General features: G+C 48.8%; 1 protein-coding gene across 4 annotated transcripts in view; it reads right to left on the bottom strand.

Moving 5' to 3' along the window:
* Positions 1-18,318, bottom strand: part of TENM2 (teneurin transmembrane protein 2) — a 1,103,034-nt gene that overhangs the window by 253,406 nt on the left and 831,310 nt on the right. For all 4 annotated transcript variants that reach the window (XM_028528771.2, XM_036014378.1, XM_036014380.1 and 1 more), the window contains one exon: positions 10,262-10,493. In XM_028528771.2, coding sequence (XP_028384572.1) covers positions 10,262-10,493 — 232 coding nt within the window. The remainder of the gene's footprint in view (positions 1-10,261; positions 10,494-18,318) is intronic.

Raw genomic sequence — 18,318 nt, 5'->3', positions numbered from 1 at the left:
ATGGATCAGAAGGGAATGGGAATTAGTCTGGGGAAGTTATTTTTTCTACTTTATATTGGAATCAGCTGTAAACTCCCTTCTGTGCCCAGGCAAGTGAGATAACCCAATGGCCTGAAATTCCTCTCCGCCCCCCCCCCCGCCCCCGCCCCCGAGTGCATCCAGAGGAGAAAAATCAGGCAATAAGAGAAGGCAGTTGGGCTGGGACAAAGACTAGCATTGAACTTGACCTTTTTTTTTTTTTAAATGGTCTCCTAATAGCATGGTGTTTGGTTATCGCCACACCCTTCTTTGCCCCCATCAGGCTCATGTCGGTATGTGATCCGTTCTAGCCAATCAACGTTGTTTTTCCTCCAGGCCTGGGGGGGTGGGGCTGGGGGTCTATGGTGGGCATGTGACTCCGGTCGGGCTCATTGTAGTTCAATCACGTGAGTGCTGTTGAAGTACCAGGTGGAAGAAATCGTTTCTCTGTTAGGATTCTAAGCTGTGAGAAGATAGCCTGTAGATCCCACAAGGATCTCACAGAAGGGGGCCTGCTTAAGGCTAAAGACAGAAAAGAGAGAAAAGCAAGGCAGCGAGACAAACTCCTAACGCTCGGGTTTACGTCCTTGAATCTAATTCTGCCAGCGTCTCGATCCTGTCCCAGACCCTTCATCTTTTCAAGTGTCATCTTGCCGACACGCCCGAAGGGGACAGCAGTGTCTGTCCCACGGGGCTGCGGATGGATAACGTCATGCCAAGCGCCTAATACAACACGTGGCACAGGGCAGGCACTGAGGGCACGGTGACGTCTGAGAACAGAACTGAAGAGGAGGGTGTTCAGTTGTTTCCAGGAAGGGAAAAGATTTTTATACAGCTGTAAGGGGTCACGTGGATTCTGGGGTTTAGAAGGCTTCGGTACGGGGCGGGGGCAGGACACCATGAACTCACTCAGCAGACACGTGACACCTGCTAAATCCGAGAGTATGCAGCACTGGCATTGCCTCAGGGTGTGCTTGTCATTTATCCTCTCATTTTTCGGAACTGGCCAGGGTGGGGTTGGGTTGGGGTGGGGTGGATTCCCCCAGGGTCCCACCCACTGCTTATTTGGGTCTTATATCACCTTATGCCATTTCCTGCCACGCTCCCAAGGGCAGTAAGAGGATCCCATGGACCAGAGATGAAAAAGTCACTAAGATTAAGCTTTCTATTTCAAAGTCTTATCTAAGTACACCAATGCAAGAAGGGCAATATTTCCTTTTCTCTCAGTGCAGGTTTTTAAATCTATTTGTTGGAACAATTTCATTAAAATATGCTTTTTATCACCCCACGGTTGGTGTGCAACATCTTTAGACTAATTGAAACATGGACCTGGGATGCTCATACCCCGTGGAAGCTGGGACAAGCTGAAACACACTTTCAATGTAAGCTCACAAATAACAAAGGAATGTTCCTCGTTCTCTTTTGAAATACAAGGCATGAACAGTTAAAATACCAGTGACAACCGGGGAACGCTTGCCGATTCCTCAAACACTTAGTCGGAGCAAGAAATGATTCTGTGAGGATTTTAAAAATCACACAATTTCGAGAGGAATCCTTTGTGGGTGGCATGGTCATGCCCTCTAAAAGTAGGTATTTGCAAACAAGACTCATGGAATAGCCGGAAATGCTTTGGTGGGTTTGGGGGGGGGGAAGAAAAAAACCTTTCTGACAAAAAGTTTCTTGAGCATTTGACTATCATCTCTGCAAGGCACAGCCCCAGGGGGGCGCACCTGCCCGGCACCCGGTGACAGGCTGCACTTCTGGGGTCCCAGGACCCCAGCTCTCGGAGGCTGGTGAGGCCGAGACTCATAAATCAGAGGGAACTTCGGGAGAGTTTCAGAGCCTGCCTCCCCAGCCTGGGAGAACTACGGTGGCCTTATCTGGCTTCTGTGAAAAGGAGAGAATCATTGGAGAGCCGGAATTAGAAAAGGACTTGCGTTTCATCAAGTCTCTCCCTGTCTGAGCCAGATAAAATGTCCTCTGGGAAGGCTTCAGGAACTGCCCCACGGGGATGGCAGCTGACATTAGCTGAATGGGTGAAAGAGCTCGAGAGAGATGGGCATACTTGGCTTTTTTTTTTTTTTTCCAGACTGGGAATTTAACCCAAGCGTCTTTGACATTGATTCTCAGGGCAGTCTTGCACTTACAAGGCATGGCCACGAGGTGGCCTCAATCCACAATCGGGTCCCCACGGTCCAGGCTGTGGAGGGATGGCTTTTGTAAACAAATTCTTTCTACCCAGAGGCTGAGCTGTGGTATCTTGCAAGAAAGAAGTTCAAGTCCCCAAAGCTTTAAGAAACTTAACGGGGCTTTAATTTTACAGTGGGAGCCAAATTTAAAGAGGACATCCTCTCCTTGGCTACCTCCATTGTTAAGGATGCCTCCAGGTTTGCAAACCAGGCCAGGAGCACAGGCTGCATGCAGCGGTCTGGAATGAGATGCAAGGCTTGTTTCTTTCTTAATGTGCCTTGTAATTTGCACACGTGTCACAACACTGTATTTTTTCTTATTAATGGATTTGAGTGTGTTTAACACCACAAGCCATAAATTGCAGAGCCAAGGATTAGACTAGGTTCTCTTTATTTCCCTGCCAATTGTCAGAAAGTGATGTGGCATATGGGGTACCCCCCTTCCCACAGCTGGCTTTTTCTTGACCACCCCACCCCTTGCATCTACCCAACAACCAACTCCTTGTCTCCATCTGCCAAGGGGTAAAAAAACAGAAAATAAAAAAAAAAAGACACAGCCTGGTTTCTCATTGGACAGCTTGCCTATCGAATAGCTCGGTTATTGAGATTAATAAGCTGCCAGTTTCCAAGGAAGACTAAGAAAACTACAAAATTAAAGTGCACTGCAACGTGAAATGCTGCTGGTGGCCAGGCGGGATCACGGTGTCAAAAAGGCAAGGTAAAGCTATAAAATAAGGCTGAGCTTGAGAGGCTAACCTAAAGGTCTCATTAATTTCCATGTTGCCTCTGATGAGAATTTAGAGGGGGCATAATGTTTCGCAATATGGAAAAATCAAGCCGCCTATTGATTTAAAAAGTGCTGGAATGCCTTTGGTTCGCTCAGAATGAACTCTGGTTTTAAACCTCACTCGAAAATGGAAAATAAAAAAATAAAAAGGTAAACAGGTTACCTTGGTTTAATATGCTCAAGATCAGCTTGTCAGTGGTTCTGGCAGGAAATGAATCCTTCAGTAGAAAAATAGACCCGAGAACAAGTTTGGCATAGTCTTCAGGTTCAGCTTGGTGATGATGTCTCAACAGTCTCACTGTTTCTCCATGAAAACTTTACTTACTAAAGGTCTTGTGTCTCGGTTCCCGAACATGCACTAACAATAAGGGATCCAGATTTGGCTAACCTTACTTCATCATGAAGACAAACAATGTGTTTTCTGGAATCCTGATCCCCAAATCAGATTCCTAGGATGCTGCTCATCAACCCCAGTGTGCTCTTTTTAAAAATTTTTTCCAATTACAGTTTCCATTCAATATGATTGTGTGTCAGTTTCAGGTGCACACTTTATAAGTACACGACGGTAAATTCTTTACCAGAGTACTTTTCACGACTTCCCCCTAACAGGAATGCCGAGAGCACTGGAAACACATCTCAGTGGCCAACCACCGTCCACGTGGCTTCCTCCTACCAGTCTGGCAAGGCCCCGTAGGGGAAGCTAAAAATTTCTATCAGTCCCGGAGCTAACAAGGTAGCAGTGCTTCTTATTTTTGGACGATCAATTTGCTCTCACATTTTACAATCTGCAGAGCATGAAAGCTCTGCAGATCAGCTCACGCGTATCCAACGCTGCCATCACCATGGAGCAGTGGGGCCTAACATTCACCATCCCGGTAGCCACCAGACCCGCCCAGCTGGAGAGGAGGGTCCCTTCCATCTCGATTGTCTTATGATTTTTTCAATAACCAAGTCTATATGTGGCAACAGGCTGGAATTCATTCCATTGGCAATTTTGTGCCTTATGTCACAATGTATCAATGTCACCATTTCCATGGCCTGGGCAAATTAATTTGTGTGCCATCAGGAGAAGCATAGTTTTTTTTTTTCTAGTCCCAAAGGCACTATCACGTGGTAGTTAAGAACACGGCATTTGGCAACAGGGAGACCCAGCTTTCAATCCCAGCTCTGCCACTAACTTGGAGACGTGCAGGTAACAACCTTCCTGAGCCTCAGTTTATATTTTTGAAACCTCGGGATAGTAACACACACCTAAGGGAAGGGTGAGAGGGACTAAATGGGGTCATGTATGTAAAAACTAAGCATCAAACAAAAAGTACTCGATGAGAAAAGTTTTGATTCACGGACCCATAGGATCACGCAGAACAACTGCTAAGCTGAACTACATTTCTGGAGAGTTTTTTTTTTTTTTTTTTTTTTTTAAAGAGAAAATTCAATGGCTGAGAGCTTCCGAGGCAGTAAATATGCTATTATTTACAAAAGCAGGAATTTCTGTGTTACAACGATTATTTCTGGCACAAAACACGCCTGGCCAATAACAGCTGTGCTTGGTTCTCTTATTGCTTCGTAGATTCCCCACGTCTGAAACTGAACTTTTGTTTCCTACTCTCTACTCCGCCTCCTAAGTCAAAGAAAAAAAAAAGGTCTTTGTACTCACGCCTACCTAACCCACAGCTCCGTGTTCCGGCAAGCACTGATTTCTCCTGACGCGGCCTTCAAAACAGACCTCCCCTTTGGGAGTGCTGACCTTCTTGCCGCAGTGGTCGGAGAAAGCCAACAGCTACGGGCAGGCACTGTGGCCATGGGGCCCCTCATGGAAGGCACAACACACCTCAGCCATTCATTCCCCTGTTCTCCAGATTGGACCGTGAAAGCCTTGCTACACCTCTCACCCCTCGCTCCATCTGTTCACCAACTGGCAGCTGCCGTGATCAAACACAAAACAAAACAGTGCACTATTTTATTCTCCTGCTTCAAAGTGCTTCAGTGACTTTTCACTCTTCCTGGGGTAGAGTCCAGAATCTTAAACCCACGCCCTTCACCAGCCTGCCTTTGCCCACCTCTTTGGCATGCTTTCCTGGTGGGTCACTTTTTCTTTGCCACCTAGAACATTCTTAAAGACTAATGAACACCTACTCACCCTAAGGGCTCCGCGTAAATGCCGCTTTTTCATGGGCTTGGTTTCTCAGGACCTCCCGGACCACTTGCTACACGTGTCACTGTCCAGGGCACTTGCCCCCTCGCTCGTTCATGTCCTGCCTATGGTCAGCCTCAAATCTCCTCGAGGCCAGGACTCCGCTTGTCTCTTTGTCTTGCTGAGCCTTCCTTGCCCGGCACACGGAGGGTTCTCATCCCTGTTTCCTGAACGGCCTGGCCTGGCTGTTCGGAGCGCTGCTCCTTACACCAGAAGGTTGTGGGTTTGATTCCCCAGTCGGGGCGCATATGGGAGGCAACCGGTGGCTGTTTCTCTCTCGCCCTGATGTTTCTCTCTTTCTTCCTCTTTCTAAAACCAGTAAACCTGTCCTCACCAAATTAAAAAGACAAATTAACCAAATGGATGACTATTTTAAAAAGCAACTTGCGAACTTGTTTGCAGCTAGAGGATCTTGGTGGTGAACGTGAGGGCTTCTGGTGCTCGAGGGCAGAAGCAAACTCAGGGACGTTTTGTCCTGCTCAGAAATTCTTTTCACTGACCTGCTGCTGAGACAGATGCTGAGAGAGAGGCTCACTTCAGCAAAATGCACGAAAGAAGAAAAGGAAGGTTCTGCCACTGAGCTACTTTCTACTGTTTTAGACGAGAGATGCTTCCTTCAGAAACTCCCCAAGAGGCAGCTGGCCGGGAAGGCCCCTCACCTCGTCGGTCTGGAGAGGAGGGGGCTGGAGAGGGGTATCGACCAAGGACCACGCGTGGACTTGGTGCTAAGGCCTCCGTGAGCCGGCTGAGGGGGCGATGGGGGGCAGAGGGGTTTTGTTGCAGACCACGGGACAGACGACAGCCCAGACTTGCAGTGAGTTCCTTTGCCCTACGTTTGGTTTTTCTCGGATTACGTTACAGTTTCATACACGAATGGACTGCCTCCGGGAGTGGAAATTTATACGCCTTTTTTACATGATTAACGGGGATGCAGAGTTTTTCCCTTATATGCTCCGTCTTGTGTAACATTCCTAATTTGTACACTCCTGGTTTTCTGGCCACGCGTCCTCCATCAGCATCCCTCATTCCGCTTGTCATAGGAGGCGGAATGGAAAACGCACAGTCCGCAGAAGATCTAGCACGCTTCATTAAGACGGATGGGAACATTAAGAAACAATGCAGAGAGGCGGGGGCGTGCTCCTCGCCGGCCTACGGAGACACCCTGGACTTGGCCCTGAGTCTCCGGGGGCGGCCGGGTGTCTGTCACCACGCTGCAGTTACGAAATCCTCCCGTCACACCCAGAAGTTGTGCGAAGGGGCGGAGAGGTGGGGGCACTGTCTGTCCATTTCCACCACGTTTTCAGTACAGATGACCACATCGCGGTCAGCCTCCCAAAGGTCTGGCCTTCGATGCTTTTCTCCCCTGGGTGTGGTTCCTCAGTCCTCACGCGGATGGGAATTCTGGGACGGCATCGCGCCCCTACAAGGAGAGCTCCCAAACCTGCACATCCTTAGGTGGGTAAGAAAACGATACTACGACCCTCACAGGGTTTCAGCATTTGAATGAATGAACTTGTTCCGTTCTACAGTTTCCAAGGCTACGTGAAAAGCCTGTGGGGAATGGGAACAAATAACATGCTACAGGCTTGAGTTTTTTTTCCTACTTACTTACGAGGTTAAACTCTTCCTCATCTTCCAAAACCCAGCTCAAACCCCCCTCAGCAACACTTCTTGACGGCCCTGGGGGAGCCGTTCACTCCTTACCGTCCCCTTACTGTACACCCCACACTGTCCTTTGTTGGTGCTCCTTTCTCCTCCTGAAGCTTGTGTGACCTTGAAGGGCAGGGGACACGTTTCAGTCATTATCTCCCCCGGACCTGGCACAGCCCTTGGTGGACACGAGGGACTCAGTGCACAGCTGCTAATAAGGGACGGAAGGAACAACGCCTCAGAGAGAAACACGGAGCTCAACAGTGCTATCAATCACTGCCGAGGTTTTCATGCACGAGACCACTGTACATCCGAGTTACACGTATTCGGTTCCACGAATGGGGTTTCCAATCCCTGCTGGCTTCTGCACCCTCAGTTTGATTTCTGGTGATAGCTCCATCCCAAGGGCCCGGCGTTCTCTCTTTCCGGGACCTTGAATGTCCTGATCACCGAACATCACTTGTTTTTCCTTTCTCCTAGGCTTCAGGATTCTGGCGATCCCATCTACTCCCCAGGCTGTGTCTCTAGCTTGCCTGCTAGAGACAAATGCATCCCGAAGAAGTATCACTAAGAAGCCCTCCTCCTCGGAGAAAGGCCACCTGTTCAAACCACCGCAGAAGGACTCAACGGGCCAGACCACGAGGTCCAGGGGAGCTTCCTTCAGGGACATAGAAAGGTGACACGCTGGGCTTTGCTGGTCCTTGCTGTTAGATCCTTGTCAAGACAATGCTTCTTTATAAATGGCTCAGAACAAATCACCTGGAAGACCAACTGATTCCATCAGAAGCTGGGCCATGGGAGATACTATGTGGCATATGCGTTCTTATGGCCAAGGGGGGAATCTCTGTGCGGAGCAACCACACTGATGGAGCTCGCCCAGACACGTAACAGTTAGGGCGGTGCATGGGGCTCAGAGCTCCGGGGTTATTCACCCACCAGACATCTCACCACCTTATTTTGTGTGGAACCACCAGAGGTCCACCCAGCGTGGCTCGTCGTCGACCTTGTCCCTGAAGCCCAAGACCTTTTACAAGTCACTTTGCCCAGTAACACCTCAGTTCTGCGTTGTTAAAAGGGTGCCTTCTGCCTCCCCATCCCCCGGGGGCTGTCAGGCTTGAACATGACAGGTACAGGAAGCACCTAGGGCGGGCACACACCAAGTGCACAATAAACCCTGGCTGTTCATGGTCATGGTGACCTCTCTGCCTTCTTTTTCTACAATAGCTGCTACATTTCTCCTTGCCTTTCTTCTCCTCCCTCTCCTTCTCCATCTAGTCTATTCTACGTAGCCCTCATGTTCAAAACCTGTTTTTCCAAATAGTAGTCTGTTAATGTAAAAATAGGCTGACTGCTGCCCAATAAATTCTAGGGCAGCTCCTAAACATAAAGAGGAAAGGACAGAAAGTCTTACCCAGCCTTAAAGACCACCATCAACTATGAAAATATCCCAAGTCAAGCCTGGAAACCTTCCAGCAAAGCTGTTTGTCAGTGGTCACTAAATCTGTGCAGATGTTTACAGATACCGATTATATGTAATATATGCATATAGTTTCCATTGACTTCACATATTTTAAGCCTTAGAGAGAAGACTGTAGGCATGGTTAAAAATAGCCTGTAATTGTCAGAAAATATAGTAGCGTGTCTACAGTGACAATGGTGGACAACATATAAATGCTCATGATCTTATTAAAACAAAGAATATTATAGATGAGAAACAATGTACTATTCAGCCATAAAAAAAGAATGAAGTCTTGCCATTTGTGGCAATGTGGACAGATCTTGAGGGCTACGAAAAATTAAGTCAGGTGAAGAGAAATTCTGTATGATCTCACTTACATGTGAAATCTTAGAACAAAAACACACTCATGGACACACAGAACAGACTGGTGGTCGCCAGAGTGGGGGCGTGCAGGGTTCACTCCCAGGGTTCACTCACTCACTTCCCAAGAAGTGAGCAAGGGGAGTGAAAGGCACAGACTTCCAGTATTGCGTATCTGAAAGTTGCTAAGAAAGGAGGACTTCAAAGTTCTCGTAAGAATAAAAATTTTAAAGCTATGTTATGGTGAAAGATGTTAACTTGATTTAGTGTGGTGATAATTTCACAACACATACAAGTATCGATCGTTATGGTGTATACCTGAAACTAATGCAATGTTATCTGTCAACTGTATACCTCCGTGATGAAAAGGACCCTTCCTATTAAAGGTGATAATGCTGATCTAAAAAAAAAAAAGAGCCAAACAAGAAAATCCATGCCTTGCAATAGTGTTTTCAGCTCACTGCAGAAAATTCACTGGCCATTACCCCCCAAATTACAGATTACCGCTGTCTTTCCTCAAACCTAAGCACTTACAAGGAAAAGAATTAGTATTCTTGCTCCTGGCCTTTAGCAATATATAGTTCTATTCTCAGTGAGTTTATTTATTTTTTTTCTGGCTAACATATTTTTGCAGGTAAAGCAAGACTGATAAGACATGTGCCCTCATTAAACCTAATGTTAAAGCAAAAAAAAAAAAAAAAAAAAAGCTTAAACACTGCGTGAGAACTTTCGGAAAGTTCCACAGGAATCAGACACTTTCTCTGTCCAGTCTCCATGGTTTTTCCAGACGAGGAAGCTGGAGCTCAAAAAGCAAGACACTGTCCAGGCTCCGAGCCCCAAGGCCCTGGAATCCGGCGCACCCGCGCTCAGCCAATCACACCCCTGCCGCCGCGCTGCGACTGCGCGCTCGCGCCCTCTGTCGGCCGATTGCAGCGGGCTCGGTTTTGGAAGCCTGGAAGCGAAGGATGAGCAAAGGACAGAAGCAAGGGCAAAACCAAACAAAGCCAGGCCTGAAGATCACTTTGAAACGCTTCCCTCCCCACGTCGACGCCGCCCCTTTCCTTCTTGTTTGTTTTTATACATTACTGTTTGCCCCTCGGGCATCAAGCTGTTAGTGTGTGCGGGAGGGATTAAAGCGAGACGGCGTGCTGGATGAAATATAAATTAAAATGATACTTCCGTCAGTCTGGAATCAGGGATTGTTTCTCAAGGTCTCCCCAAACACTTAATTTCAAACGAGTCTTCATTTATTACTTCAAGAAAGGCCAAATGCATAATTTATCAGCCGCTTTCAGTCAATATACCCTTATAAGCACGTTTCCCATGAGCCTCTGAGGAAAAGTATGCTATGCTAATTCTATTAGTTGGGTACACAGAGCTGTCTAAGAGAGTAAACAAGCATTAAAAGGAGACACGTGTGAACAAAGAAATACCTATCAACCCATCACCCAGGGTCGAATTACCCAGGGAATGACAAGGAGGTAGACTGTGTCCCATTATTTATGCCCAGATTTCTCCCCGCCTCTGCACCTCTGAGCCACCCAGGGGCTCCATGTGGGTGACTCCGGCAGGGGATGCGGGCACGGTCGGCGCTGGGCACTTACCGGGTCTCCAGGGGTACGTTGCTGTTGAGCACCCAGCTGTCCTGAAGCTGAACGGACTCAGGCGTGGTGGCCAGGTCGTTGGGCGCGGGGGCCGGGGCGTGGATCTGACTCCGCCGATTGGTCAGCGAGTTTCTGTTGAGGGAGTTGGCGGACGAGTGGTGATGGGACAGCGTGTGGTTGTGGGGGGGCGGCAGAGGAGGCCTCAGAGTCGACTGGCTGTGGTTCGGAGGGCCTGGGAAAGGAGGAGGGAGAAACGTCCGTCAGTGACTGCAGATTACAGACGCTCTGCAAGCCTGGGGAGAGGAGACAACGGCTGAACGTTGCGAACGAGAGAGACCTAAGACTGCATAAAGCATCCCAGTGTTAGCTATTAATAATAATGCACTTCCATTTGCCTTTACCCAGAGGCCTCTGATGAAGAATGAGAAACCAGGGTAGCCAGAGCAGGCTGGGCAAGGCTGACCCATGGGATTATTTGAGACATATTCATCCTGCGGCAAAAGGAACATGGCATCCAAGGCTGATCATTCCTGTGGCAAGTCCCTGTCCCATTTGCTGGTAAACCAGTACACCGGACACATTCTATAAACCTATTCCCTTTTTCTAAAGATGACAGGACTAGGGTGCACTCAGAGCCACGGAGAAGCACCTTTAAGCACCCGAGAGGGTCATGCGGGAAAGGAGATGGGCCCGCTGTTGGTCGGAGGTGAACTTGAGAGGGCCGGGCAGCCCTCACTCAGGCCCCGGCTCAAGTGCCCACGTGGGGATGAGGGCGCAAGGCAGCACATCTAGTTTTCTTAAGAATGCTCAAGATGTGGATGTTTTGATAAAATATCCCCTTTCAAAAAAATGTTGATGATTCACTAAAAACTATGTGCATGTATTTCTGTGTGTATATTACACATACACACACATAGGTATGTATACATTTTCTATGTTTAATGAGTCAACACTAACACACCCGCCAGCCCGCTCAGATCCGAGGGCTGGAAGCGTCTCTCCACTGAGAGACGGACCCCGAGGCCTCTGTCTCTGGAGGGGGTCAGGGTTGACGGTTTCAAGCCATGGCCCCGACTCCACACCGCATCCTGTTTTCCAGTCTCCAAATCCTCCGCCCTCACAGGAAGGACACAGACCTCCACCTCGGGACGGGTTCCTTGTAAGTACGACCATATACAATGACAACCGCACCGGGCCTTTCCCCGCAACCTGTTCTCCAGCCACACAATGACATATCTGAAGCATAATGAAAAAGAAAGAAGTCCCCAATGCAACGGGAGCCTATAATTTGGTCTTCGCGGCTGCTGAAATGAACATGACTTCTGGTCTGTGTCCTTCGAGAAAGTTTATTTTTTGAAGCTTCCAGTCAGGGCCTGCCGCTCACCAGGGCTCTGCTGAGCCTTGTCATTTTTGGCCCCTGCCAACTTTTAAAATCCTCAGCCCCTGCTGTTCTGGCTTTGAGAAGTTGGCTCAAGTCATTGAAACTAGCAATTTGACACAAATTTCAACTCCTTGTATCCTTATGTGGCCCGGCCACATCTCCAAAAGGTGTAATCGACGTTCCTTGGCCCCCATGACGCCTGCAGACACAGTCCGAGGAAAAGACGGCGTGACAAGAGGCTGTGGGGTTTGGAGAGCATTGTGACCAGTGACAGAGAGGAACAGACATATGGAGGAAGGTGGCCCCTTGCAGTTTGCATCTCTGGGCTGAAACTACTTGGGGGATTTTGTTTTTTCGGTGTTCAGAAAAAGACAACTAAAACTAACTAAAACCCAATGGGAAATGCCACGGTACGGTAGTGGAGATTTCAAATCACGTCCTCCAAATGAACCTGCAATTCGCATTTTACATTATGCACCAGTGACATTTTAAACAGATCTTTGAGGGAGTTTCCTAGCCAGAGCAGGCTATTCTAGTCCCTGGTATTGTTGTCTGTCTAGGCATGTATTATTACACGTTATTTAGCATTTGTCTCGTGGTAGTGGAAAGAGGCGAGAAGAGGGGGTGAAGCGATGGAATAATCATCCTTCGGAGATGCTGTCCAAGCCCCTCGCCCACCCAAGTTCTTGAATTCTCATGCCTCTCCTTCCCCCTCTCTCGACTCCCATCCAGGTGGCGTCATTATTCTCCATTAGGTAGATAATTACGAGACTTGCCCCGGGAAGACGAGATGAATCAGTGTACAAATGAGAACCCCCCCTTCCTGGCCCCAAGTCCTAACTTTCCTCTCCTCCTGCCCCTGGCACCTGCTCCCTGGCTCCCCAGACCACACACTGTCCCGAAGCACAAAGAGGCTGTGTGAAGGGGTGAAGGGTTTCACTCGCTACGCCAGACGCCCGAACCTGCCTTCTTCCTGCCCATTCACCCCGTGCTCAGTGTCTCTGCCTACGCCGGCCTGTGTGGCCCTTCTTGGCCCGTCTGCGTGTGTGGTTGCCTTTCTGCCGATGCTACACCCGGGGGCAATGCTGAGGGGGACGCAAGTGCCAGCATGGGGATTACATGGCGTGTTCCAAGTAAGTCCACGGAGGGTGCGTTGTCCAGTTGACTGGAAGAGACGTCAAGCTCTCTTTCCATTTCTCCTAACGAGGAGGCCAAGAGCTTCACGGGGGAGTGGGAGGAAGAAAAATACGGGAAGAAGATGAAAGAATACGTAATTCTCCACTCACCCTGCCCTCCTACGAAGCAACATGCCATTTCACTGCGAGGAAATCAAATTACTGATGGCAGCAACAAAAGTTATCCAGCATCCTTGGTACTGGAAGATGTTCTCATTACCGCTGTTCATTTCCACTGTGACATTGATTATATTTGCTCATTTATCTATCTATCCAAAAGTCATATTTTTCAATTAAGTACAGGAGATAGAAGGAAAAGCCATTATAGTGCGGAGTGCTAACTGCAACCACTGGGGGCTATGTAAAGTGATGTGGGAGCATCTTGCCGGGGGGGGTGCATCCAGCCAGTGCTTAGGAGATAAGACCTGGAGAACTGGGTTCAAGGACTGGGTCTGCCACTTTCACGATTTGTGTGTGAACCAGGGCTCACGACCTCACTCCTTTAATTCTCTGTATTCTCATCTACCAAACGGGGCAAACAGCAGTAACTACCCATAATATTGCTCTCAAAGTGAGAGGGGACCCTGGCCAGGTAGCTCAGTTGGTTAGAGCATCGTCCTGATACACCAAGGTTGCAGGTTCGATCCCCAGTCAGGGCACATACGAGAAGGAACCAATGAATGCATAAATAAGTACAACAAAAAACTGGAGTCTCTCTCTCTCTCTCTCAAATAAAAAAAAAGTTAGAGGGGAAGGAGAATGGAAATTGGGAAACACGTCACCTGATGGCTGGCAAGTTCCCTCAAAACCGTGCGCACAGAGCACTGCTTAGTTCGTTTGGGAGTGAGAGGCTGGGTAAGAGGCAACTGCAGCTCTCCAGGGGCCCCGACGTGAGAAGGGGAAGTAAAATCCGCCCGTCTAGGGCAGAAGTCACACACTGGCTGCCCCCAAGGTGAATACTGTCACACATTCAAAGTCAAGAGTTTGTATAGCGTTCCAGATTCCTGATGGCTCTTGAAAACAAAAACACGACAGAGTGCTGAACGACACGCCCTCATGGCAGCAACCGGACAGAGCTGAACGCCCTGGGGTGCTTCTCCTGGGTTGCCACCGACCCACACAGCCCCCCGTTACCTCCATCGGGCCAGGTGCGTGCGGTGCTGCCACCTGCTGGCAGGCACTCACGTTTCTGACGGCTGGTTCAGCCGGGGGCCTTAGTATTCTGTGTGGGTGACGTATCCCTGACATAACAGCACTCTGCGACGATGGCTGATCTCAAGCGCTTTCTGCGTTTACTACGTGACAAACTACGTGACAAAGCCCTTCGCCAAGGCAACCAAGGTCTTCAATCAATGGTGAAACCGAAATGAGTAACTCGGTCCACTCTGTGTTTCGCACAATTATTGGGTCTAATTAATGTGTATATTACTAGTGGTTCTTTTATCACATAAATATGAAATCACATAGTCATGCAACAGAGCCATGGATAACTGTGTAACATAAATGCTTACACAGTATCAACCTAATAAATATGCCATTAGCAGGCAAAAGGCAACTGTCATTAAAATCGTGGGACTAACTCATAGCATTGTACCTGATGTAACTTGAGCTGAGATCCTGGAATTTATTTTTAGGGACTGTGTGGCTTTTAGTACTAGGACGAAGGAGCTATATATTGGTTCTTTGTTAAAAGCTAGAGTGAGACAAGTGAGACACCTAGCAAAGGTAAGTGAATGTACAAAGTGCTTCCTGTATATTGAAAACTTAAGCATTTCTTTTTTTAAAAAAAAATTAAAAAAAATATTTGCATGTTTTTATTTAGGATGACAACTCTTTTTAAAAAAAAGATTTTATTTATTTATTTTTAGAGAGGGAAGGGAGAGAGAAAGAGAGAGAGAGAAACATCAATGTGCGGTTGCTGGGGGTCATGGCCTGCGACCCAGGCATGTACCCTGACTGGGAATCGAACCTGCGACACTCTGGTTTGCAGCCCGGGCTCAATCCACTGAGCTACGCCAGCCAGGGCTAAGCATTTCAATATGCACTTCATTTGTCCTGTTTGCTCGTTTGGTTTTGTTTGCTTGCATGGTCCCTGCTTCTGTGTTTTTAGATTCATGGTGGGAGAGTTTCCACAAGTTTTGACCTTGACAGAGATGCCATTCACATACTGTCTTTCCTAAATGGCAAATAGTCAACAGTGAAGTCTTAACAGAGACAAAACAGTACTGCTTTGTTGGGTAACAGTACGAATTCCATCAAAGTTAGACGGGCGGACCGTGTGTTAACTAGACCAGTGGTGCCCAAACAGCCTGTACAAACAGCCAACACCCACGCTGTAAATAACAAATAAAGAAAGAATTTCCTTTGGAGCTAAGGGAGTAAATTCTTCATAAGTGGGCATTGTTGTTGCATCTCCCTAAATAAACAGCTGAGGGAGGTCTGTGGGCTGTGTCTGCCCTGGCCTGTGTGGGGTCGGTGGGGGGGGCGGGTTTGCACAAGAGTGGGAGAGCAGGGACACACTTCAGTACCCTCGCCTTCCTCCATTGTCCACTTTGATTTTTGCCAGAGATTAAACGTGACCACAAAAGGTACGAAAGAAAGAAAAGCAGAGGCCTGCCCGACTGCTAAGAATTCACTCGTTCTTGAAGAAGGCGTGCCAATTGTTGGCCTTTAACACCCTCAACCCCTCCGACCCCGGGATGATGAGTTAACCACAAACTCCCTGCCTTCTATCAAATCCCGTCCATGGGGCAAGTTACATCCTGACAGCCATCTGAAGATGCTAGCAGCGGGGCCGCTGCTGGCAGAGGCTCAGCAGCCTCTGGTGGATGAAAACTGGCACCGGGGCACCCCGTTCAAATTGGACCGGGGACGGGAGCCAGAGGAAATCGGGGGCGAGGGTTCTCAAGAATAACAGCCTCTGGTTAGAACCGAGAGGAGTTCGTTGCCGGCAGCCAGGCTGGTGGTTGGCGCTGAGCCCCAGCTTGGACATGTACCAGCGGTGAGGCTCCTGGAAAGCTACGAACGTGTTTTTTTCTGAGCCGGTCTCTTTGTCTGGAAAATGGGTTTAGTAATCTCACTTCTCTCATATGGCGGTTAGGAGAATCAAATGAGACTGTCTACTAGAGGCCTTGCACAATTCTTGGCATGTAGGAAGCTATTAATAAATATCATCATTGTGTGTTATTGTATTCTAATTAATAATACTAACAATAGTAATTACAGCATCAACAACTGTGGCTCTTGGGGCACCTTAGTTTTTCCAGCTCTTTGGCAGCTTTCAAAGGGTGAGATCAAATCAACATACGGAGGCAAAATTGCCAACCTCGGACCCCATGACCTTCAAACTGTCCCCAGAAGGGCACAGTGACGAAGTGATGTGGCCCAGGCAGCCTCAAGAGCGCCTCTCCCAGAGGCTGCAGAAACGAGACTTGGGACTCAGAACTGTTTCATTTCCGTAAACAAAGCCGTAGATGTTGATCTCCGCAGAACAACCGCATTGGCAACAGCTGCATGAGCTGAGCTCTCTCCCCGTGTGCCTGGTCCTGTGCGAAGTGCTGGACATCAATTATGTCGATGTTTTCCCAGGCACTCCTGTGGGGCAGGCTCAGTTATCATCATCCCCATTTTACAGATGTAGCAGGTGAGGTTCCCGAAGGTCAAGTAAGGCACCAAAGGTCACGTCCCAGCATCTCTTCCCCACTCTGCCGCGGGCAAAGGAACACGAGGCCGCAAGACACACACACAGGCGAGGAACGAGGACCCTGTCCTGGTTCACACACACGCTAGCAACTGCGGAGGAAAACTGGCTGCATTCATTTCTTTGCCCATTTGCTTAAATGGCAAGACCGGACCTTGGGAGGAATTGGCGGGAACTGCCTGCCTACAGACGCTGCACCTGAACTGCTGCTTGAGTCGAGAGAGGTAGTGCAGCACCACCGCACGGCAGCCAGCGCAGTCCCTTCCCGTGCCTTCCCAGAGGGTCCTCCCCAGGCTCCCCTCCAAGCTGCGGCCCTGGCTCGCAGAGGGATGGGCCCTTTGCAAAGACCCAGGGGTGCAGGGCTGGGTCCAGGTCCAGCCTCCTCCTCTGTGTGTGAAGAGATTTCTTTATTTGTCTCTAAGTGCTGAGCACTTTGGACATTCACCTTGCTCCCTTCTTCCCTGTCTTCATATCCACTGAATGATGTGTCCCCTGAGGCGGGGGTCCCCAGCCCCTGGGCCATGGGCCTGTACCCATCTGTGGCCCGTTGGGAACCGGGCTGCATGGCAGGAGGTGAGCGGCAGGAGGGTGAGTGGGCGAAGCTTCAGCTGTGTTTACAGTTGCTCCCCATCACTTGCATTACTGCCTGAGCTCCTGGGGTCCCCAGGGCCAGAAAGGTTGGGGACCGCTGCCCTAAGGAATGGACTCTAATTGTTGAGTACTGACCGACGTGTGGTGTTGCTGGCTTTGCAGGACCATGGACTGCTCTGCGGTATTACGTGGATCTGGCTGCTATTGTCACAGCGGTGGCCTCTCTCCATGTTTCAGAAGGGGGAGAAAAAGGAAGAAAGGATGAAGATGGGGGGCCAAGTTATGCGTCCTTTCTCAGCTCCGGGGCCAAGGCTCCAGTCCTGGCCAGCGCCCCTCGCCCGGTTTGCGCAGTCCTGGACCAGGGAGCCACTCTAGATGCAAACGCTGCGTTCAGCCTGAGCCGAGTGCCGGAGAAGGAAATGGCTGTGCTCCCTCGTAAGCAATGATCTGTCGTTCTCTTGTTTACGTGAAATGTGTGACCTCAGAGGAAGAGCATTCCAAGTGCGTTCCCAAGGACACGCAGATCGGCACTGCGAGGCGGGGGCACGTGGTTTACAGGACAAAGGAGTGATCATGTGTAGGCTTGGAAACCAAGCTTCGGTCAGCTCTCCCTGTGTTCATAAAACACTAGGATTTAGAGGCGCATCTTAGGCAGGTCATCTGAGAATGACAGCTCTCCCTTAATAAGCACCAGCTGTGTGTTAAGCACTCGATGTATCTCACCTTCTAAAACTTCATCAGTTCAGAAGAACCATGTACCCCAATGTTCATAGCAGCACGATTTACAATAGCCCAGCACTGGAAGCAACCTAAATGTCCACCAGTACATGAGTGGATCAAAAAACTGTGGTACATTTCCATAATGGAATACTACGCAGAAAAAAGAAAGAAGGAACTCCGACCCTTTGCAACAGCATGGATGGAACTGGAGAGCATTATACTACGTGAAGTAAGCCCGGCAGTAAAAGACAAATACCATATGATCTCACCTATAAGTGGAACCTAATCAACAAAACAAGAAAGCAAGCAAAATATATCCACAGACATGGAAATAAAGAACAAACTGACAGGAACCAGAGGGGCGGCGGGGGGAGGATAGTGGTGGGGAGAATTTGTAATAACCTTCAAAGTAAATACTGTTCTCCATTTTAAAGTCGAGGAAATTGAGGTACGGGAAAGTTAAATGATATGCTTTCCTCATCAGATTTTG

Source organism: Phyllostomus discolor, chromosome 13 (assembly GCF_004126475.2).
Source record: "Phyllostomus discolor isolate MPI-MPIP mPhyDis1 chromosome 13, mPhyDis1.pri.v3, whole genome shotgun sequence".
Taxonomy (NCBI): domain Eukaryota; kingdom Metazoa; phylum Chordata; class Mammalia; order Chiroptera; family Phyllostomidae; genus Phyllostomus; species Phyllostomus discolor.
Note: the sequence above shows the minus strand (reverse complement) of the source record. Positions and strands in the feature narration are given on the sequence as shown.